We start from the raw sequence: 21,056 nt of genomic DNA on the forward strand, positions 1-21,056 counted from the left end.
TAGTCCCCGGGTAAGATTGTCAATGTCCGCTATGTTAATCCCCGGGTAAGATTGTCAATGTCCGCTATGTTAGTCCCCGGGTAGGATTGTCAATGTCCGCTATGTTAATCCCCGGGTAAGATTGTCAATGTCCGTTATGTTAATCCCCGGGTAAGATTGTCAATGTCCGCTATGTTAATCCCCGGGTAAGATAGTCAATGTCTGTTATGTTAATCCCCGGGTAAGATTGTCAATGTCCGCTATGTTAATCCCCGGGTAAGATTGTCAATGTCCGCTATGTTAATCCCCGGGTAAGATTGTCACTGTCCACTAAGTTAATCCCCGGGTAAGATTGTCAATGTCTGTTATGTTAATTCCCGGGTAAGATTGTCAATGTCCGCTATGTAAATTCCCGGGTAAGATTGTCAATGTCCGCTATGTTAATCCCCGGGTAAGATTGTCAATGTCCGCTATGTTAATCCCCGGGTATGATTGTCAATGTCCGTTATGTTAATCCCCGGGTATGATTGTCAATGTCCGCTATGTTAATCCCCGGGTAAGATTGTCAATGTCCGCTATGTTAATCCCCGGGTATGATCGTCAATGTCCATCATGTTAATCCCCGGGTAAGATTGTCAATGTCCGCTATGTTAATCCCCGGGTAAGATTGTCAATGTCCGCTATGTTAATCCCCGGGTATGATCGTCAATGTCCATCATGTTAATCCCCGGGTAAGATTGTCAATGTCCGCTATGTTAATCCCCGGGTAAGATTGTCAATGTCCGCTATGTTAATCCCCGGGTATGATTGTCAATGTCCGCTATGTTAATCCCCGGTTAAGATTGTCAATGGCCGCTATGTTAGTCCCCGGGTAAGATTGTCAATGTCCGCTATGTTAATCCCCGGGTAAGATTATCAATGTCCGCTATGTTAATCCCCGGGTAAGATTGTCAATGTCCGCTATGTTAATCCCCGGGTAAGAATGTCAATGTCCGCTATGTTAATCCCCGGGTATGATTGTCAATGTCCGCTGTGTTAATCCCCGGGTAAGATTGTCAATGTCCGCTATGTTAATCCCCGGGTAAGATTGTCAATGTCCGCTATGTTAGTCCCCGGGTATGATTGTCAATGTCCGCTATGTTAATCCCCGGGTATGATTGTCAATGTCCGCTATGTTAATCCCCAGGTAAGATTGTCAATGTCCGCTATGTTAATCCCCGGGTATGATTGTCAATGTCCGTTATGTTAATCACCCGGTAAGATTGTCAATGTCCGCTATGTTAATCCCCGGGTAAGATTATCAATGTCTGTTATGTTAATCCCGGGGTAAGATTGTCAATGTCCATCATGTTAATCCCCGGGTAAGATTGTCAATGTCCGCTATGTTAATCCCCGGTAAGATTGTCAATGTCCGCTATGTTAATCCCGGGGTAAGATTGTCAATGTCCGTTATGTTAATCCCCGGGTAAGATTGTCAATGTCTGCTATGTTAATCCCCGGGTAAGATTGTCAATGTCCGCTATGTTAATTCCCGGGTAAGATTGTCAATGTCCGCTATGTTAATCCCCGGGTATGATTGTCAATGTCCGCTATGTTAATCCCCGGTAGATTGTCAATGTCCGCTATGTTAATCCCCGGGTAAGATTGTCAATGTCCGCTATGTTAATCCCCGGGTAAGATTGTCAATGTCCGCTATGTTAATCCCCGGGTAAGATTATCAATGTCTGTTATGTTAATCCCCGGGTAAGATTGTCAATGTCCGCTATGTTAATCCCCGGGTAAGATTGTCAATGTCCGCTTATGTAATCCCCGGGTAAGATTGTCAATGTCCGCTATGTTAATCCCGGGTAAGATTGTCAATGTCCGCTATGTTAATCCCCGGGTAAGATTGTCAATGTCCGCTATGTTAATCCTCCGGGTAATGATTGTCAATGTCCGCTATGTTAATCCCCGGGTAAGATTGTCAATGTCCGCTATGTTAATCCCCGGTAAGATTGTCAATGTCTGCTATGTTAATCCCCGGGTAAGATTGTCAATGTCCGCTATGTTAATCCCCGGTAAGATTGTCAATGTCCGCTATGTTAGTCCCCGGGTAGATTGTCAATGTCCTGTTATGTTAATCCCCGGGTAAGATTGTCAATGTCCGCTATGTTAGTCCCCGGGTAAGATTGTCAATGTCCGCTATGTTAATCTCCGGGTAAGATTGTCAATGTCCGCTATGTTAATCCCCGGTAAGATTGTCAATGTCCGCTATGTTAATCCCTGGGCAAGATTAGTCAATGTCCGCTATGTTAATCCCCGGTAAGATTGTCAATGTCCTGCTATGTTAATCCCCTGGGCAAGATTATCAATGTCGTTATGTTAATCCCCGGGTAAGATTATCAATGTCCTGCTATGTTAATCCCGGGTATGATGTCAATGTCCTGCTATGTTAATCCCGGGGTAAGATTGTCAATGTCCGCTATGTTAATCCCCGGGTAAGATTGTCAATGTCCGCTATGTTAATCCCGGGGTAAGATTGTCAATGTCTGTTATGTTAATCCCGGGGTAAGATTGTCAATGTCCGCTATGTTAATCCCCGGGTAAGATTGTCAATGTCCGCTATGTTAATCCCCGGGTAAGATTGTCAATGTTGCTATGTTAATCCCGGTTGATTGCATGTCCGCTATGTTTAATCCCCGGGAAGATTGTCAATGTCCATGTTATCCCGTATTGTCATTCCCATGTAATCCCGGGTAAGATTGTCAATGTTCCGCTATGTTAATCCCCGGTAAGATTGTCAATGTCCGCTATGTTACCTGGGCAAGATTTCATGTCGTTATGTAATCCCGGTAAGATTGTCAATGTCCGCTATGTTAATCCCCGGGTAAGATTGTCAATGTCTGCTATGTTAATCCCGCGGGTAAGATTGTCAATGGTCGCTATGTTAATCCCGGTAAAGATTGTCAATGTCCGCTATGTTATCCCGGGTAAGATTGTCAATGTCCGCTATGTTAATCCCCGGGTAGATTGTCAATGTCTGCTATGTTAGTCCCCGGGTAAGATTGTCAATGTCCGCTATGTTAATCCCCGGGTAAGATTGTCAATGTCCGCTATGTTAATCCCCGGGTATGATTATCAATGTCCGCTATGTTAATCCCCGGGTAAGATTGTCAATGTCTGTTATGTTAATTCCCCGGGTAAGATTGTCAATGTCTGTTATGTTAATCCCCGGTAAGATTGTCAATGTCCGCTATGTTAATCCCCGGGTGGGATTGTCAATTTCTGCTATGTTAATCCCCGGGTAAGATTGTCAATGTCTGTTATGTTAATCCCCGGGTAAGATTGCCAATGTCCGCTATGTTAATCCCGGGTAAGATTGTCAATGTCCGCTATGTTAATCCCCGGGTAAGATTGTCAATGTCCGCTATATTAATCCCCGGGTATGATTGTCAATGTCCGTCATGTTAATCCCCGGGTAAGATTGTCAATGTCCGCTATGTTAATCCCCGGGTAAGATTGTCAATGTCTGCTATGTTAATCCCCGGGTATGATTGTCAATGTCCGCTATGTTAATCCCCGGGTAAGATTGTCAATGTCCGCTATGTTAATCCCCGGTAAGATTGTCAATGTCCGCTATGTTAATCCCCGGGTAAGATTGTCAATGTCCGCTATGTTAATCCCCGGGTATGATTGTCAATGTCCGCTATGTTAATCCCCGGGTATGATTGTCAATGTCCGCTATGTTAATCCCCGGGTAAGATTGTCAATGTCTGCTATGTTAATCCCCGGGTAAGATTGTCAATGTCCGCTATGTTAATCCCCGGGTAAGATTGTCAATGTCCGCTATGTTAATCCCCGGGTAAGATTGTCAATGTCCGCTATGTTAATCCCCGGGTAAGATTGTCAATGTCCGCTATGTTAATCCCGGGTAAGATTGTCAATGTCCGCTATGTTAATCCCCGGGTAAGATTGTCAATGTCCGCTATGTTAATCCCCGGGTAAGATTGTCAATGTCCGCTATGTTAATCCCCGGGTAAGATTGTCAATGTCCGCTATGTTAATCCCCGGGTAAGATTGTCAATGTCCGCTATGTTAATCCCCGGGTAAGATTGTCAATGTCCGCTATGTTAATCCCCGGGTAAGATTGTCAATGTCCGCTATGTTAATCCCCGGGTAAGATTGTCAATGTCCGCTATGTTAATCCCCGGGTAAGATTGTCAATGTCCGCTATGTTAATTCCCGGGTAAGATTGTCAATGTCCGTTATGTTAATCCCCGGGTAAGATTGTCAATTTCTGCTATGTTAATCCCCGGGTAAGATTGTCAATGTCCGCTATGTTAATCCCCGGGTATGATTGTCAATGTCCGCTATGTTAATCCCCGGGTAGGATTGTCAATGTCCGCTATGTTAATCCCCGGGTAGGATTGTCAATGTCTGCTATGTTAATCCCCGGGTATGATTGTCAATGTCCGCTATGTTAATCCCCGGGTAGATTGTCAATGTCCGCTATGTTAATCCCCGGGTAGGATTGTCAATGTCCGCTATGTTAATCCCCGGGTAGGATTGTCAATGTCCGCTATGTTAATCCCGGGTAAGATTGTCAATGTCCGCTATGTTAATCCCCGGGTAAGATTGTCAATGTCCGCTATGTTAATCCCCGGGTAAGATTATCAATGTCCGCTATGTTAATCCCCGGGTAAGATTGTCAATGTCCGCTATGTTAATCCCCGGGTAAGATTGTCAATGTCCGCTATGTTAATCCCCGGGTAAGATTGTCAATGTCCGCTATGTTAATCCCCGGGTAAGATTGTCAATGTCCGCTATGTTAATCCCCGGGTAAGATTGTCAATGTCCGCTATGTTAATCCCCGGGTAAGATTGTCAATGTCCGCTATGTTAATCCCCGGGTAAGATTGTCAATGTCCGCTATGTTAATCCCCGGGTAAGATTGTCAATGTCCGCTATGTTAATCCCCGGGTAAGATTGTCAATGTCCGCTATGTTAATCCCCGGGTAAGATTGTCAATGTCCGCTATGTTAATCCCCGGGTAGGATTGTCAATGTCCGCTATGTTAATATCCGGGTAAGATTTTCAATGTCCGCTATGTTAATCCCCGGGATAGATTGTCAATGTCCGCTATGTTAATCCCCGGGTAAGATTGTCAAGGTCTGTTCTGTTAATCCCCGGGTAAGATTGTCAATGTCTGCTATGTTAATCCCCGGGTAAGATTGTCAATGTCCGCTATGTTAATCCCCGGGATAGATTGTCAATGTCCGCTATGTTAATCCCCGGGTAAGATTGTCAATGTCCGCTATGTTAATCCCCGGGTAAGATTGTCAATGTCTGTTATGTTAATCCCCGGGATAGATTGTCAATGTCTGTTATGTTAATCCCCGGGTAAGATTTTCAATGTCCGCTATGTTAATCCCCGGGTAAGATTTTCAATGTCCGCTATGTTAATCCCCAGGTAAGATTGTCAATGTCCGCTATGTTAATCCCCGGGTAAGATTGTCAATGTCTGTTATGTTAATCCCCGGGTAAGATTGTCAATGTCCGCTATGTTAATCCCCGGGATAGATTGTCAATGTCCGCTATGTTAATCCCCGGGTAAGATTGTCAATGTCTGTTATGTTAATCCCCGGGTAAGATTGTCAATGTCTGCTATGTTAATCCCCGGGTAGGATTGTCAATGTCCGCTATGTTAATCCCCGGGTAAGATTGTCAATGTCCGCTATGTTAATCCCCGGGTAAGATTGTCAATGTCCGCTATGTTAATCCCCGGGTAAGATTGTCAATGTCCGCTATGTTAATCCCCGGGTAAGATTGTCAATGTCCGCTATGTTAATCCCCGGGTATGATTGTCAATGTCCGCTATGTTAATCCCCGGGTAAGATTGTCAATGTCCGCTATGTTAATCCCCGGGTAAGATTGTCAATGTCCGTTATGTTAATCCCCGGGTAAGATTGTCAATGTCCGCTATGTTAATCCCCGGGTATGATTGTCAATGTCTGCTATGTTAATCCCCGGGTAAGATTGTCAATGTCCGCTATGTTAATCCCCGGGTAAGATTGTCAATGTCCGCTATGTTAATCCCAAGGTAAGATTGTCAATGTCCGCTATGTTAATCCCCGGGTAAGATTGTCAATGTCCGCTATGTTAATTCCCGGGTAAGATTGTCAATGTCCGCTATGTTAATCCCCGGGTAAGATTGTCAATGTCCGCTATGTTAATCCCCGGGTAAGATTGTCAATGTCTGCTATGTTAATCCCCGGGTAAGATTGTCAATGTCCGCTATGTTAATCCCCGGGTAAGATTGTCAATGTCCGCTATGTTAATCCCCGGGTAAGATTGTCAATGTCCGCTATGTTAATCCCCGGGTAAGATTGTCAATGTCCGCTATGTTAATCCCCGGGTAAGATTGTCAATGTCCGCTATGTTAATCCCGGGTAAGATTGTCAATGTCTGTTATGTTAATCCCCGGGTAAGATTGTCAATGTCCGCTATGTTAATCCCCGGGTAAGATTGTCAATGTCCGCTATGTTAATCCCCGGGTATGATTGTCAATGTCCGCTATGTTAATCCCCGGGTAGGATTGTCAATGTCCGCTATGTTAATCCCCGGGTGGGATTGTCAATGTCTGCTACGTTAATCCCCGGGTATGATTGTCAATGTCCGCTATGTTAATCCCCGGGTAGGATTGTCAATGTCCGCTATGTTAATCCCCGGGTGGGATTGTCAATGTCCGTTATGTTAATCCCCGGGTAGGATTGTCAATGTCCGCTATGTTAATATCCGGGTAAGATTTTCAATGTCCGCTATGTTAATCCCCGGGTAAGATTGTCAATGTCCGCTATGTTAATCCCCGGGTAAGATTATCAATGTCCGCTATGTTAATCCCCGGGTAAGATTATCAATGTCCGCTATGTTAATCCCCGGGTAAGATTACCAATGTCCGCTATGTTAATCCCCGGGTAAGATTATCAATGTCCGCTATGTTAATCCCCGGGTAAGATTATCAATGTCCGCTATGTTAATCCCCGGGTAAGATTTTCAATGTCCGCTATGTTAATCCCCGGGTAAGATTGTCAATGTCCGCTATGTTAATCCCCGGGTAAGATTGTCAATGTCCGCTATGTTAATCCCCGGGTATGATTGTCAATGTCTGTTATGTTAATCCCCGGGTAAGATTGTCAATGTCCGCTATGTTAATCCCCGGGTAAGATTGTCAATGTCCGCTATGTTAATCCCCGGGTAGGATTGTCAATGTCCGCTATGTTAATATCCCGGGTAAGATTGTCAATGTCCGCTATGTTAATCCCCGGGTAAGATTGTCAATGTCCGCTATGTTAATCCCCGGGTATGATTGTCAATGTCCGTTATGTTAATCCCCGGGTAAGATTGTCAATGTCCGCTATGTTAATCCCCGGGTAAGATTGTCAATGTCCGCTATGTTAATCCCCGGGTAAGATTGTCAATGTCCGCTATGTTAATCCCCGGGTAAGATTGTCAATGTCCGCTATGTTAATCCCCGGGTAGATTGTCAATGTCCGCTATGTTAATCCCCGGGTAAGATTGTCAATGTCCGCTATGTTAATCCCCGGGTAAGATTGTCAATGTCCGCTATGTTAATCCCCGGGTAGGATTGTCAATGTCCGCTATGTTAATCCCCGGGTAGATTGTCAATGTCCGCTATGTTAATCCCCGGGTAAGATTGTCAATGTCCGCTATGTTAATCCCCGGGTAAGATTGTCAATGTCCGCTATGTTAATCCCCGGGTAAGATTGTCAATGTCCGCTATGTTAATCCCCGGGTAAGATTGTCAATGTCCGCTATGTTAATCCCCGGGTAAGATTGTCAATGTCCGCTATGTTAATCCCCGGGTAGGATTGTCAATGTCCGCTATGTTAATCCCCGGGTATGATTGTCAATGTCCGCTATGTTAATCCCCGGGTATGATTGTCAATGTCCGCTATGTTAATCCCCGGGTAAGATTGTCAATGTCCGCTATGTTAATCCCCGGGTAAGATTGTCAATGTCCGCTATGTTAATCCCCGGGTAAGATTGTCAATGTCCGCTATGTTAATCCCCCGGTAAGATTGTCAATGTCCGTTATGTTAATCCCCGGGTATGATTGTCAATGTCCGCTATGTTAATCCCCGGGTAGGATTGTCAATGTCCGCTATGTTAATCCCCGGGTAAGATTGTCAATGTCCGCTATGTTAATCCCCGGGTAAGATTGTCAATGTCCGCTATGTTAATCCCCGGGTAAGATTGTCAATGTCCGCTATGTTAATCCCCGGGTAAGATTGTCAATGTCCGCTATGTTAATCCCCGGGTAAGATTGTCAATGTCCGCTATGTTAATCCCCGGGATAGATTGTCAATGTCCGCTATGTTAATCCCCGGGTAAGATTGTCAATGTCCGCTATGTTAATCCCCGGGTAAGATTGTCAATGTCCGCTATGTTAATCCCCGGGTAAGATTGTCAATGTCCGCTATGTTAATCCCCGGGTAAGATTGTCAATGTCCGCTATGTTAATCCCCGGGTAAGATTGTCAATGTCTGCTATGTTAATCCCCGGGATAGATTGTCAATGTCCGCTATGTTAATCTCCGGGTAAGATTGTCAAGGTCTGTTATGTTAATCCCCGGGTAAGATTGTCAATGTCTGCTATGTTAATCCCCGGGTAAGATTGTCAATGTCCGCTATGTTAATCCCCGGGATAGATTGTCAATGTCCGCTATGTTAATCCCCGGGTAAGATTGTCAATGTCTGTTATGTTAATCCCCGGGTAAGATTGTCAATGTCTGCTATGTTAATCCCCGGGTAGGATTGTCAATGTCCGCTATGTTAATCCCCGGGTAAGATTGTCAATGTCTGTTATGTTAATCCCCGGGTAAGATTGTCACTGTCCGCTAGGTTAATCCCCAGGTAAGATTGTCAATGTCCGCTATGTTAATCTCCGGGTAAGATTGTCAATGTCCGCTATGTTAATCCCCGGGTATGATTGTCAATGTCCGCTATGTTAATCCCCGGGATAGATTGTCAATGTCCGCTATGTTAATCCCCGGGTAAGATTGTCAATGTCTGCTATGTTAATCCCCGGGTAAGATTGTCAATGTCCGCTATGTTAATCCCCGGGTAAGATTGTCAATGTCCGCTATGTTAATCCCGGGTAAGATTGTCAATGTCCGCTATGTTAGTCCCCGGGTAAGATTGTCAATGTCCGCTATGTTAATCCCCGGGTAGGATTGTCAATGTCTGTTATGTTAATCCCCGGGTAAGATTGTCAATTTCCGCTATGTTAATCCCGGGTAAGATTGTCAATGTCTGCTATGTTAATCCCCGGGTAAGATTGTCAATGTCCGCTATGTTAATCCCCGGGTAAGATTGTCAATGTCTGCTATGTTAATCCCCGGGTAAGATTGTCAATGTCCGCTATGTTAATCCCCGGGTAAGATTATCAATGTCCGCTATGTTCATCCCGAACGGAATTCTAATACACCTTTAACCTTGTGACAATGGTCATGATGTTAATCAATCCAGGTAATTTTCCAATTCTGGATATTACTGACGTTTCCGACTCACATCCGGAATTTTATATTCGTTGTGAGAATCCGGATATTACTGACGTTTCCTTCTCATTCCCGGAACGTGTTATTCGTAGTCAGGAAAAGAGGATTGTAATATTTTATAGAGGTCTTGCAGTGATAGATTGACAGAGAAATTTCGAAAATCAATCTCGAACACCGCAAACAGCCCTGCGGAGCGAAGACATTGATTGAAAGAAGATTAATTGTCAACAGGGATTGATTTCTACGTCAAGCGAATAAATAAAATTGACAAAATCCCGTTAAACTAGAAATAATCTTTCCCTATGTCACACTAGGATCTTTGAAAAAAATCCTTCCTTTGTCTGACGACGTTGTCGAAATATCTGTTAACACGCCTATCTTGTTTTGTAGGAAAGTCTGTCCAATATTCTCGGAGGTAGCGGTAAGTTGGAGATTGTACAGAATTTCAGCTTTTTAGAAATAAAATATTGTCTGATGGAAACCATACAGAACTCTACAAGCGTCCGAGGAACATTCGCAAAGGCGTTCACACGGGTCTGAACACTTATCTTCAACGTCTCGATTTCATCGTCATCATCGGAATCTGAACAAGAGTCGTGTACGTCACACATATCTTCATCGTCTACGTCACCAACTAAATCAGGATGTACAAAACATCCATTATCAAGAAGAAAATTGGCAACTGCTGTGTGTTCCTCGCTGTCGCAATCTAGAGCCATCGCCAAAGCCGACTGTCCAGTTTCTGAAAGGAGGTCAATATCTGCACCAGACAAAAGCAGGACATTAGCCATATTTACGTCGCCATTCAAGGCACACTGATGTAGGGGTGCCAAACCACAGGACATAGCGTTCACATTGGCACCGTGTGTAATCAGAACGTCCAGGAGAATATTATTTTGTTCTATAATGGCGGTATGGACAGGTGTGCAGACACCATCTGTATTTTGGCACTCAGCATTATCAACATCACAGCCGTTTTTCAAGAGGAAACTGATAAGTTCTTCCAAATCTTCGAATGATTTCATGGAGGCTAATGCATGTAAGATATTTCTGTTTTTGGTGTCTAAGACACTAAAGTCCTGAGATGGACACTCTTTCATGAAATACCAGGCTATATCAAGCGAGCCGTTGGCGAGTGCAACAAACAATGGTGCTTCACTTTCACTAATGTTATTAACGTCGGCTCCGTGCCTCACGAGAAAATCTGCCAGTTTGACAGAGTTTTGTTTCGCTGCATATTGCAGGGGTGTTACAGGACGGCTACCGAACGATGACGTCATCAATTTACCACCTAATTCCGTGTCCGCGCCGAATTTGATCAAATGTTCGGCCATGTCAAGGTCTAAGACATCTTCGCAGTAGAACGTACACGCACGCAAAATTGGCGGGAGATTGTTGGCAAACTTTAAGGTTGTTTTGTCTGGATTGGGATTAGCGCCACAGCGAAGTAAGAACTTTACCATATCAACATGCTTACCCATTACCGCGAACTCTATCGGCGTTACACTACAGTTAGAATATTTCTTTGGTAAATTGACAAAATTTTTAATGGGCTGTCTTGCTTTCGATGGAATGATGAGATTATCGACATCCGAATCTATCCACTCCGACAGTAATAACAAAAACACGGATACGTCTCCTGCTTGTGCCGCCAGATGAACAGGCGCCAATCCCATTTCATTGAAGAGACAATTGACTCCGTCCTTAACCAAGAGTTTGACAACTTCTCGATGTCCACCCTTCACAGCCAAATGCAGAGCAGTGTTGTCGTAAACATCCTTGACCAATGTGTTGCATCCGGCCTGAATCATCCACTTCACTACCTCTGCGATGCCCTTATTGGCAGCGTAACAGAAAGCTGGCGTCTTTGTGAGCGGGTCTGCCTTATCCAAGTTACATCGACGGTGGTTGATAAGCGTCCTGGCAACGTCCAAACATCCTTTTCTAATTGCCAGGTGGAGTGGCGGCTCGCGGTCCCAGTCCTCCACGTTCACACCACTTCCGCTCTCAATCAGTAGCAAAGCGATGGAGGATTGTTTGGCGCCGATAGCTGCACAAAGAGCCGTGCCCCGCATTCCGAGAAGATGGTCGACATCGGCGCCTTCCGATATGAGAGAGCGTACCACGTCTTCATCGCCTCCGATAATGGCTTTATTCAGGATGTCCGCTTTAGCCATGCTCTTTCTAGTACAACATGCTACCCTGGCTAGCCCTCTCTGAAAACCAAAATGAAAGGTATGTCGTGAATAGGGCAAGTCCCAGTATATATAAAGACTGTTGGATTTGCCTTGAATTTTCTTTGTTGTTTTTATTTTGTTCTCCATCTTTTAATTAAATACAATAGAGTCTAATGTATATTGTTCTTTGGTTATGTCTACAGCGACACCCGAAATTAAAAAAATCTTGACCCACATATTTAGAAATTATATGCCCCTATCACCTGAAGTACTACTTTATATGATAAACGACGCATTCTAGACTCATTCATTTGAAATCTGTAACTTAAATGGAAGAGGAAGTACCAAGTCCCTGACCAATTGGGTTAGCTTACATGCATTTTGATGAAAGTGTGATAAAGGGGAAGTAATGCATTGTGAACATTAATATTCGTTTACACAGAACACTGTCGATGTATAGAACACACTCCCGTTGAATGGAGTAAAGGCGTTTGAATAAAAGTTTTAAAAATACTGGAAAAATCCACCACATAAACATTGTTTTAAAGCAAAAAATCGAACTATGAATGTTTCATTTTGATATATTATCTATTACTGTGCTGAATGTCGGAATGTAATTTCCTATGTCAGAATAAAATCTATGTATATCATTTAGAGTTATTTCCCTTCTACCATTGCAAAGTGATATTACACAAACGTAGGCTACATGTACGTCAAAAATAAAATAGTAAATCCTAAAATGGCGACCTTGTATAACAATCTAACAACGTGCATGCTAGTATTATAATTATCAGGGCATATTCTGTGTACTGTAGTGTAACACACTGCCACAATTCAGGGAACTCAACACACACAGACACGATGTAGAAGGTCTAGATCTAATAAAATAAATTAATTGGTCACTTTCCATGATACACTGATTTAATTATAATACATAATATGAGATGTTATGACTTTCAATGAATGATAAGTGCAAACATACGTGGAATGATTTGCGCATGCTGACCTTCAAGTTTGTGATACAATGTTCACGGATGTTTACATGCCTCCAGGAAGCACTTCAATTTGGAACTCTTTTTCTTGTGGAGTTACGAAAGTACATTTGAAAAAGAAAACAACTTGCAGACAAGGCCGACTGTATGTTCTTACCATGTTTATAAATAACAATGTGTCTTAACGCAAAGTAAATGACAAAACTGTCTCACTATTATTTGAATTTAATATACTGAAAATATCTTATGACAAGCAATATTATCGACCATCATTTAATTTCATGTCACGAATGGCTGATCACAGCAGCAGCTTGGTTCGGTCATGTAACAATACAGTAACATTCTTCTGTGGTTAAAGGTATATATGCTAATCATAGTGTATTGGACAAGCCCATTCTTCCGGAAATATTTTTGGGTAACTTTTACATGTGTTTATGTGGCACCCTATCAAATAATGTAAATAGTGCTATACAGACTGATATAGTTAAACGTACAAGTGTATACCGCTGTATATCGCTTGTCTACTTGTACACCATACAAATGTGTATATGAACCCAGAGGATGTTTCCACTCTGACTTGAGAAGACTACTGCATATCTACAGTTACGACTATTCATCTTGTTTATACTTATACTTTTCAAGATAATTTCCCTGCGTTTTTAAATTTACCACCATTATTAAAATTGCTTTAAGGAAATGTTGATGACACTTTGCCTCAATGTTTTATTAAAATTAGATTTCAAATGTGCATTCTGTTTCTGTCTTTTTCAGATGAAAGATGTAGCTCCAATTATGTGAGGCTGGTTTAGATTTGGGAAGATGGCAGACATTGAAAATGCCTGTTATACTGTCCCTCAACATGAATTTATCTAGAGCTGAGATAGAAATCCTTTGCTGACTAGATGCTTCCTTCAATTTACAAAGATCTTATCTTTCTTACCAATAAACTAGAAGAAATGATGAGAAGGAAACAGAGGGATCGGTGTCTGAAGTATATTTTGGCATCAATAGTTATCTTTATTCTTCTTCAAACAAATATTGTGAAATCATTTTCAGAATATTTTTTCAAGTCTGCTTCAAGTACAAAAAAAACAGCATGGCATCACAACAGCATCATCCGGAAAGTCGTGGACAAATTTGATTTAAACAGTGATAAGGGATCAGTAATTGAAGAGCCAGAAGAATGTCCAATCCCACAGCTGAGGTATCGCCATCGTCAAGTAGATACAAATAGAAGCAGGGAAAAGGTGGCCTGTTCTCGTATTACTCCTGTGGCAGGCTCCTGTACTGTAGCCAGAGAGATGTTTGTTGAATCAAATACACTACACTGTGACTCCAAACTATCAACACTATGTACACTGCAGGTAAACATTTTGGTGATTTTAATATAAAACTTTCAAATATATTCGGAGATAATTTCTTTTTAGCCTGAACACATTAAACATTGAGTGGTTTGCCTTAAGTTTTTAGGTCATCTGACTTGAACGGTCAGGATGACCTATAGCCATCGTGCTCAATTCTTCACTGACACAAGTGGGATTGATCTGAAACTAAATTGCTGCAAATGATCATGAGGTGGTGCTGACCAAGTGTTCTTATTTTTCGACTGGTTTTAAATCCAAGATAGCCACAATCTTGAAAAACACAATTTAAACTTCTTCTCAAGTTAAACTGGTGCCACTTATCTGTGTATCGATGAAGATGTTAAGGAAAGGAAACAGACAAAGTGTTCTTATCCTATGGCCTCATCAAAATTTCAACATAACAGCCACTGCAGCCATTTCATAACATGATTGCACAATTATGTTTTATTGAGCAGCTCCTACATTTGTATTTCAAATGTCTTCTATCAAAGTTCATGTCAAGGGCGAGGCTAGACAGGCCTTATTTTGTGTCTTAACAGTTTATATTTTAAGATACAATATCAATTTATAACAATACCATTTACACAATTAAGAACATTTATATGAAACTGTAGATTCCAATGAATCTACTGATACTTGATGATCTATATTTTTGGATGCCTTAGTTGTATAAAAGGACTTTTACCAGGCTTGTTTAACCTTAAGGAAGGTGACAAAGATTAAAAGTTAAAAAAAAAAAAAACAATTAAAAATTAATATCTGATTAGTACTACTTAATACATTTTACACTAATTTATCAAATCTAAGTCACTGTGTAGTCTGTGTATATGTTATGTTACTTGTAAAAGAGATTGTATCATAAAGTGACATTAGCCATTATGAAATATAAAGTTATTACTGAAAATGTTCACTTTTTCTGTTCCAGGGCTCTGGTCACAACCTCAAAGTGGAGTGCAGCATCAATCTTTGTGCCATGCCAGTTGTTGTAGGGACCATCCAACAGGACACAGGAGAATTACTTTGGCAGAATTTTCGGGATAAATTGTCTCTCCAGGAACACATCAATAAAATGATGGACCCCTCGTACTCAAAACAGCAGTATGGCTTCTGCTTCCTGAAATGTTTAAAGAAAGCATATGAAGATTACATGTATGACATCATAGGGAAATATAACAAAGACGATGGAATACCGATGTATGACGATATTCACTCCATGTATTATATGTCTCAAATGATGACCTTACCACCAGTAGTTAAAGAAAAGAAAAAGAACAAACCCTCACTTTTCAACATCAATATGATTTTCATAGATTCTGTGTCACGTCAACACTTCTATAGGACACTACCAGAAACTGTCAAGGTCATGGAATCAATCAACCATGATAACATCAAGGGAGGTCATGGTCCGGTGACTTTGGACTTTGAACTCGTTCAAAGTATGAGATCTAGAACATTCGAATCCTTACAAGCTCTGTTTTCTGGTTATGTGGATCCTTCAGAGAAACCGTTTGGAGTTTTAGACATGCCCCCAGTACCCCTCTCTATAGAATCTCTCTTTAGTCCTTTTAAATCCCAAGATTATCACACACTTTGGCTAGAAGACCTTTGCTGGGAGTGGGAGTGGGGAATATCTAAGGATTTACGGGCTTTTAACAAGTCATATTCTAGTAGAAAAATATGGAAACGACTAAATAAAGCTCTGGAGAAGGCTGGTATAGATGGTCTGGATATGACATTGTCTAGTTGTGAAATCCTTCGTGTCAATAATGTCAATGATCACTTCCATGGACCAGACACAGTGTGTTATGGAGGTCAGTTCCAGCATCAGTTTGCCCTGGACTACCTCAGACTTTACCAGACTCGTATGACTAGTCTACAGCAACGCTTCATCACTTTTTTAGAGACCAATGTTGGCCATGAAGACACTGGACGCAGAATAAAAACCCTTGATCAACCATTGGCAAGCTATCTTAAGTTTGCCTCAACATTGAATGATACACTGACCATCTTGTTTTCTGACCATGGAAATGCTTATGGGAATTTCATGGACATTAGTCTGGAGGGTCGCATTGAGATGTTCCATCCTTTCCTTATGATGGTGCTTCCACAGGGTGTCCAGGACAAACTAGGTCCAGCTCAGTCGAATGCTCTCGTATCTAACCAAGATAAACTGATTAGTCTATTAGATCTCCACCACATGTTAAATCACATTACACTGATGGGCCAAACCCCTCACTCCCCCAATACCTCAACTTACGAGGGAAAACACCTGTCCTCCCACAGGAAATCCTTTCTTCCTCCGTCTTCTTATGTTAAAATCAAAGAACAATTCCACGTACCTGACCATGGCTTGTTATCAAAGATTTCGCCGTTCAGGACCTGTGACGAGACGCCTCGGATCATGCCTAACCTCTGTATCTGTGAAGGCTTTGAGAATACAGTGAGGAATGACTCTCATTATGTCATGTTTGCCCATTTTGCGTTGAGTAAGCTGAACAACGTTATCCACTCACAGTATAGGAAAAGCAGCCCAAATTCAAACTCTTCATTTGGAAAATGTCAACGTCTCGTACTCCATAGCTTCAGAAATGTAAAAACTAATTTTAAAAAGGTAATTAAATTTGATACTGTTAAAGTGACATTTGATTTTAAGGGTTATCTAACTGGCAAATTCAGTGATATTTTACAAGCCTATAAATCACTACTGTAGTGCAATTTAAAAGAAGTAGCTTGATCAATCAGTGTATATCATGGCTAACCAGGGACCTTTTGATGTATAAAATGACTAGTTTTGTGTAAATTTTGTTTTTAAAATTCAGTGTTATTTAGTTACTCTTAAATGTTTTTTTTTTTTAAACTATACATGTATAAAATTTTGAAATCAACTCTTGAACAAATTAGTTATGAAGAGCATTCTTAGTTGTTGCATGTTTATCTAATTACAGAACCACACTGTGTACATCACCATGGAGTTGTCTGTCCAACTGACCAGCAGCAGGCCACTGGAGGTGTTCTTTGTGGCACTGAAGTACTCTCTCAGGACAGCAGGGTCACTTCAGTTGACCAGGTTTGACCGTACCACACCTTACAGTGGGTTTAAAGTCTGTGCTGACTCAGGTGTCGACCTCAACCTATGTGTATGTGATCTTCACGCAGGAACAGACCGTTCTTATACTGTCGATGATATCCCGAAAACAGCTCTTCTTTCAAAATCAAAGATAGACATTGTTGATAAGATGGTCAACTGTCTTCTTCTGTTGACCACAGAAAATGACCATGGGGTAGTACTAGAAGTATTTAATCTATGTCCAAAGAAGTCTTTCAAGATTAAGTTATCAACTTTTACAGTTAATCTGATTTCGTCCACGTCAAGACCAGTGGCTGTCACACTGAGACCTTTTGGTTTTAAATTGATTGTAGCTGCTTTACAAATTAATCCAAGGGAGGAAATCGAGTGGAAATACGAAATATCTTTATTACTGGTATAACCCTGGTATATTAATAGTTTATCAGTAGATATTACTGGTATAACCCTGGTAGATCAATAGTTTATCAGTAGATATTACTGGTATAACCCTGGTAGATCAATAGTCTATCAGTAATGATAGAACCTAATCTGTGGGTTGTTTATTTACCAGTGTGTGTATTCTGACTGGAAATAGAACTACAATCTCTATTGTCACTTTTAAAATTGCAGCATTGAGATCTCACCACCTATTCAAAGTGATCATATCTGCTCTCTAGATTGATTCAGCTGTGAAAACTCTTAAAATTAAATGGTGTACACAATAAAATACACTGTACACCTATTGTACAGTAATGTACACACTAAAATACACTGTACATCTATTGTACAGTAATGTACACACTAAAATACACTATACAAATATTGTACAGTAATGTTCACACTAAAATACACTGTACACCTATTGTACAGTAATGTACACACTAAAATACACTGTACAAAGGGTCATCTATATAGCAGAATGATGTGAATTTCAAACACGAATAAATACCTTAAGATTTGCACAAAAAATGTCATGTAATATACCAAAATGTTTGTTTGGACATGTAGCTTCTTACAATCACCAATAAATTGCTATAGATTCTACCAGTTTCTTCTATAGAGTAACTTTGTGGTAAGATGTAGCATGGAATAATTCTAAGTCACGCAAATGACCAAACCTGAAAAATAGCCAAGCTGTTATATTCACAAGTGTCTATAGCACAGGGTAGGAGCATTTGTTTGACCGGATTTTACTGTATGTACGTATAAACACTTATTTTGTTTTGACCTTGGAATGCAAATGGCGGCTGTGAATAATTTTACACAAATATGGCTTAAAGGGGGGCATTTCAGTTAATAACAATACTCCTATATCATACATTTAAGACATCTCAACATAGTAAGAAGAACATTTTAAAGTCAATTTGTTAAACTGGTGAGTTTGCAGCCTTTTTCAGAAATAGGCATATTTCACCCCAAACTCAACGGTTGAACATTTTTTCATAAAAGTAGTCTTCTTGCCACTTCAAGAATACTTTATATTGTCTAATAAGAGCATTTTTTATGTTTTAAATACCTCCTTATATGCCGTATTTGTGTGATATCATTCACGACCGCCATTTGCAATTCAAGGTCAAAATAAAAACAGCGTTTATACATATAATAACGTCAAAGCTGGTCAAACCAATGCTCCTATTTTGTGCTTTAGACACTTGTGAGCAAAACGACATGGCAAGTTTGTGTAATATATGGGATACAAATGAGTTAATTATGTCCCCCTGAAACATGCATTTTTCTTACATTTTGTTGAAATTTACAAACAGCTTAACAAATTACATGTCAACAGCAAGTCCCAGGGTTTACCATGATACATACTAAAAGTTCATCATGTTACTTCTGTGACATTGCACCATAATAGGGATCTATAGGCCTGTAAAATATCAATGTTTTGTCAAGTAACCCGATCAATTAGTATGTATCATGGCTAACCAGGGGCCTTTTTATATATCACATGACTAGTTTTGTGTAAATTTCTTTTTTAAAATTCAGTGTTATTTTCCTACATAGATGACCCATACAGTTTGTATATATATGATGTATTTCATTAGGAGGTTTTTGGTGATATTGCATTAAAGTTGTAAGTGATTGTTATATTTACTAATTGAAGAAGATTATAAGCCAGGATTAGATTATTAGAGACAGATCTAGAGTAGACTATAAAAAAGGTAAAACAAAATTCCTTTGTGGAAGAAGATTGTGAGGGTTGTTGATTCTTGGATTATACACATACTCTTGAACGTTTTTTTTTTAAACTATACATGTATAAAATTTTGAAATCAACTCTTGAACAAATAAGTTATGAAGAGCATTCTTAGTTGTTGCATGTTTATCTAATTACAGAACCACACAGTGTACATCACCATGGAGTTGTCTGTCCTACTGACCAGCAGCAGGCCACTGGAGGTGTTCTTTGTGGCACTGAAGTACTCTCTCAGGACGGCAGGGTCACTTCAGTTGACCAGGTTTGACCGTACCACACCATACAGTGGGTTTAAAGTCTGTGCTGACTCAGGTGTCGACCTCAACCTATGTGTATGTGATCTTCACGCAGGAACAGACCGTTCTTATACTGTCGATGATATCCCGAAAACAGCTCTTCTTTCAAAATCAAAGATAGACATTGTTGATAAGATGGTCGACTGTCTTCTTCTGTTGACCACAGAAAATGACCATGGGGTAGTACTAGAAGTGTTTAATCTGTGTCCAAAGAAGTCTTTCAAGATTAAGTTATCAACTTTTACAGTTAATCTGATTTCGTCCACGTCAAGACAAGTGGCTGTCACACTGAGACCTTTTGGTTTTAAATTGATTGTAGCTGCTTTACAAATTAATCCAAGGGAGGAAATCTCGTGGAAATACAAAATATCTTTATTACTGGTATAACCTTGGTAGATTGATGATTTATCAGTAATGATAGAACCTAATCTGTGGGTTGTTTATTTACCAGTGTGTGTATTCTGACTGGAAATAGAACTACAATCTCTATTGTCACTTTTAAAATTGCAACATTGAGATCTCACCACCTATTCAAAGTGATCATATCTGCTCTCCAGATTGATTCAGCTGTGAAAACTCTTTAAAATTAAATGGTGTACACACTAAAATACACTGTACACCTATTGTACAGTAATGTACACACTAAAATACACTACAACTATTGTACAGTAATGTACACACTAAAATACAATGTACATCTATTGTACCGTAATGTACACACTAAAATACACTACAAATATTGTACAGTAATGTACACACTAAAATACAATGTACATCTATTGTACCGTAATGTACACACTAAAATACACTACAACTATTGTACAGTAATGTACACACTAAAATACACTACAACTATTGTACAGTAATGTACACTCTAAAATACACTACAACTATTGTACAGTAATGTACACACTAAAATACAATGTACATCTATTGTACAGTAATGTACACACTAAAATACACTGTAAACCTATTGTACAGTAATGTACACACTAAAATACACTGTAAACCTATTGTACAGTAATGTACACACTAAAATACAATGTACAACTATTGTACAGTAATGTACACACTAAAATATACTATACAACTATTGTACAGTAATGTACACACTAAAATACACTACAACTATTGTACAGTAATGTACACAATAAAATACAACGTACAACTATTGTACAGTAATGTACACACTAAAATACACTGTACATCTATTGTACAGTAATGTACACACTAAAATACAATGTACACCTATTGTACAGTAATGTACACACTAAAATACAATGTACAACTATTGTACAGTAATGTACACACTAAAATACAATGTACAACTATTGTACAGTAATGTACACACTAAAATACACTGTACATCTATTGTACAGTAATGTACACACTAAAATACAATGTACACCTATTGTACAGTAATGTA

At 40.4% G+C, this 21,056-nt stretch overlaps 2 protein-coding genes across 4 annotated transcripts; one reads left to right on the plus strand and one right to left on the minus strand.

The window, feature by feature from the left end:
• Positions 1 to 9,345: 9,345 nt before the first annotated feature.
• LOC117328754 (putative ankyrin repeat protein RF_0381) lies at positions 9,346 to 12,813 on the minus strand. 2 transcript variants are annotated; one of them, XM_033886279.1, is made up of 2 exons: positions 12,694 to 12,813; positions 9,346 to 11,750 (listed from the first exon to the last, which is right to left on the minus strand). In XM_033886279.1, the coding sequence occupies exons 1-2, from the start codon at positions 12,709 to 12,711 to the stop codon at positions 9,909 to 9,911; spliced, it is 1,860 nt and encodes a 619-aa protein (XP_033742170.1). In that variant the 5' UTR covers positions 12,712 to 12,813; the 3' UTR covers positions 9,346 to 9,908. The 2 variants fall into 2 exon arrangements, with proteins under 2 accessions (XP_033742170.1, XP_033742171.1); XM_033886280.1 differs by having other exon boundaries at positions 12,718 to 12,778.
• Positions 12,814 to 13,219: 406 nt separating this feature from the next.
• On the plus strand, positions 13,220 to 20,624 carry LOC117328753. Of its 2 annotated transcripts, none has more exons than XM_033886278.1 (3): positions 13,220 to 14,067; positions 14,993 to 16,678; positions 19,475 to 20,624. In XM_033886278.1, the coding sequence occupies exons 1-3, from the start codon at positions 13,606 to 13,608 to the stop codon at positions 20,015 to 20,017; spliced, it is 2,691 nt and encodes an 896-aa protein (XP_033742169.1). In that variant the 5' UTR covers positions 13,220 to 13,605; the 3' UTR covers positions 20,018 to 20,624. The 2 variants fall into 2 exon arrangements, with proteins under 2 accessions (XP_033742169.1, XP_033742168.1); XM_033886277.1 differs by lacking the exon at positions 19,475 to 20,624 and adding an exon at positions 17,013 to 17,956 and having other exon boundaries at positions 13,223 to 14,067.
• Positions 20,625 to 21,056: the final 432 nt, after the last annotated feature.

The sequence above is a fragment of the Pecten maximus genome, chromosome 6 (genome assembly GCF_902652985.1).
Source record: "Pecten maximus chromosome 6, xPecMax1.1, whole genome shotgun sequence".
Classification (NCBI taxonomy): Eukaryota; Metazoa; Mollusca; class Bivalvia; order Pectinida; family Pectinidae; genus Pecten; species Pecten maximus.